At 39.9% G+C, this 3025-nt stretch overlaps 1 protein-coding gene across 1 annotated transcript; it reads right to left on the bottom strand.

Moving 5' to 3' along the window:
- Positions 1 to 1734: 1734 nt before the first annotated feature.
- Positions 1735 to 2676, bottom strand: LOC119818144 (olfactory receptor 51A4-like). Its single transcript, XM_038335616.1, has one exon. The coding sequence runs from the start codon at positions 2674 to 2676 to the stop codon at positions 1735 to 1737; it is 942 nt and encodes a 313-aa protein (XP_038191544.1).
- Between the last annotated feature and the right edge of the window lie 349 nt (positions 2677 to 3025).

The raw sequence follows: 3025 nt of genomic DNA on the forward strand, positions 1-3025 counted from the left end.
GGAGGATAACTATATGTTTTTCTTTGGATTCACCTTCTTATTTAGCTTCTCTAGGATTTTTTACAAATTATAGGCTCGATGTCCTTTATTTATGGCCAGAAACCAATTATGAGTGAGTACATCCCATGTTCATCTTTTTGGGCCTGGGTTACCTCACTCAGAATAGTGTTTTCTATTTCCACCCATTTGCATGCAAAATTCAAGATGTCATTGTTGTTTTTTTTACCGCCGTGTAGTACTCTAATATGTATATATTCCACACTTTCTTCATCCATTCTTCCACTGAAGGGCATCTAGGTTTCCAGGTTCTGGCTATTACAAATAATGCTGCTATAAACATAGTTGAACAAATGCTTTTGTAATATGATTGGGCATCTCTTGGGTAAATTCTCAACAGTGGGATTGCTGGGTCCTGGGGTAGTTTGATCCCGAATTTCCTGAGAAACCTCCACACTGCTTTCCAAAGTGGTTGCACAAGTTTGCATTCCCCCCAGCAATGGATGAGTGTACCCCTTTCTCCACATCCTCTCCAGCAAAGGCTATCATTGGTGTTTTTGATTTTAGCCAATCTGACAGGTGTAAGATGGTATCTCAAAGTTGTTTTGATTTGCATTTCCCTGATTGCTAAGGAGGTTGAGCATGCCCTTAAGTGTCTTTTGGCCATTCGAACTTCTTCTGTTGAGAATTCTCTGTTCAGTTCAGTGCCCCATTTTTTAATTGGGTTCATTAGCATTTTAAAGTCTAGTCTCTTGAGTTCCTTATATATTTTGGAGATCAGACCTTTGTCTGTTGCGGGGTTGGTGAAGATATTTTCCCAGTCAGTAGGCTGCCTTTTTGTCTTAGTGACAGTGTCCTTTGCTTTACAGAAGCTGCTCAGCTTCAGGAGGTCCCATTTATTCAATGTTGCCCTTAATGTCTGTGCTGCTGGGGCTATACGTAGGAAGCGGTCTCCTGTGCCCAAATGTTGTAGAGTACTTCCCACTTTCTCCTCTAACAGGTTCAGTGTGTTCAGATTGATATTGAGGTCTTTAATCCATTTGGACTTGAGTTTTGTGCATGGTGATAGATACGAATCTACTTTCATTTTTCTACAGGTTGACATCAAGTTATGCCAGCACCATTTGTTGAAGATGCTTTCTTTCTTCCATTGTGTGCTTTTAGCTCATACATTATAACTTTCAACTTAGTATTTTATGGGACTTTTGAGTGTGTGAACAAGTAGGTCTGTGATTCTCGTTTCTCTTCTTGGATCTTTTTCATTATGCTGAGTTTCCTGGCAAAGCTGTGATGTGAAGGTTTTTGTTTTATCTTAATGTATTTTTGTTTCATCTTGTTTGCTTGTTATCTCTGAGAAGCCTGTTCTTTTCTAATGAGAGACAGAAAGGGAGTGGATCAGGAGTAGAGGGGGAGGTCGGGAAAGAATTTGGAAGAGTAAATGAAGGGAAACTGTAATCAGGATATATTAATGGAAACAAAATCTATTTTCAATAAAAGAAAAGACTGATATTACCAACTAGGTAAAAGTAGGGATACATTCAATGCTTGCACTAATGTCTCAGTCTTAAATATCAAGTCAAGAAATTTGCAAGGCTGATCCTTAGATCTTGGTGAATATGTGAAAAGACGATTCTGGAGAGTTTACATACCATGTGAGTCTTTACCGATTTATTCTGCTTCCTTTTCATCAGGCACTTTTCATCACAAATTGGATTTTCATGAAATTAAGTGTATTTGTCATTTTTGTTTTTGACACAGTTTCTCTAGTATCACATTTCTTATCTGTTGGCTCTTCACACAGTATATAATGGGATTCATCACTGGAGGAACAAGCAGGAAAATGTCAGCCATGAGGATCTTGGTTACAGGAGAACTGTGTTTGGCAAAGCGGTAGATAACAGCAAGAGAGATGACAGGGACATAGAAGACGAGCACAGCACAGATGTGGGAGACACAGGTGCTGAGGACCTTGAGCCTTTCCCTTTGGGATGCAATGCCCAACACTGCTCTCAGGATCAGTGCATAGGACAAGAAAATACATGTTATGTCCAGGATACCCGAGAGAGCCACAAATAAACCATAGATGATATTAAACTTGTTGTCTGAGCAGGCCAGCTTCATCACATCCTGGTGGAGGCAGTAGGAATGTGACAACAGATCCTTCTTGCAGTATCTTAGATGCTTTAGAGTTATAGGAAAAGGCAGGATCAACAAAACATTCTTGAGAGCAAAAGCAAGACCGATTTGAAGAACCCTGGCACTGGTAAGGATGGACGTGTATCTCAGAGGGTTACAGATGGCAACAAAGCGGTCAAAGGACATAATGAGAAGTACAGATGACTCCATAGCCGAGAATTCATGAATGAAAAACTCCTGGGCAAAACACACATTGGGAGAAATTTCTGGAGAACTGAACAAGAAAACCCTGAGCATGGTAGGGAGCGAGGAAATGGATAGTCCTAGATCAGAGAGAGCTAACATGGAGAGGAAATAATACATGGGTTCATGCAGAGAAGGCTCTGATCTTATAAAAAAGAGGATAGTGCAGTTGCCGAGGATGGCTGCAGTGTACAGGAGGCATATGGGGATGGAGATCCAAATGTGTACAGATTCCATCCCTGGGAACCCAACCAAGTAGAAAACAGGAATTTCAGTAACAGAGGTGTTGAGAATAGACATGCCAGCACAGCATGTGTAGGAATCAAGATGAGCAACTCCAAAGGTGTGTGTTGTGGTGCCAAGCATAGAACAGCTAAAATGCCTGACTTTGTCGTATTGAAACCTTTAAGGTGCTGTCAAACCAAGAGATATGGGAATTATTCTTAGACATTTATACAGCATGGAGGAAAATCAATGAGAAATAACTGTACTAGTACATATTAGTATCTGAATAGCCATTAAAAATGATCACTGTTCACATAAAGGAACACTCTGAATTTTTCTTCATGAAATGCATTATTTATTTTTTTCATATCTGCTTTACATCATGACTTTATGAGACGGAGCCTTAAGTGATTTTATGCTTCCT

Source organism: Arvicola amphibius, chromosome 1 (genome assembly GCF_903992535.2).
Source record: "Arvicola amphibius chromosome 1, mArvAmp1.2, whole genome shotgun sequence".
Taxonomy (NCBI): Eukaryota; Metazoa; Chordata; class Mammalia; order Rodentia; family Cricetidae; genus Arvicola; species Arvicola amphibius.

Coding starts and splice junctions, on each gene's coding strand:
- LOC119818144 (XM_038335616.1), bottom strand. CDS start 2,676: ATGTCTATTCTCAACACCTCTGTTACTGAAATTCCTGTTTTCTACTTG.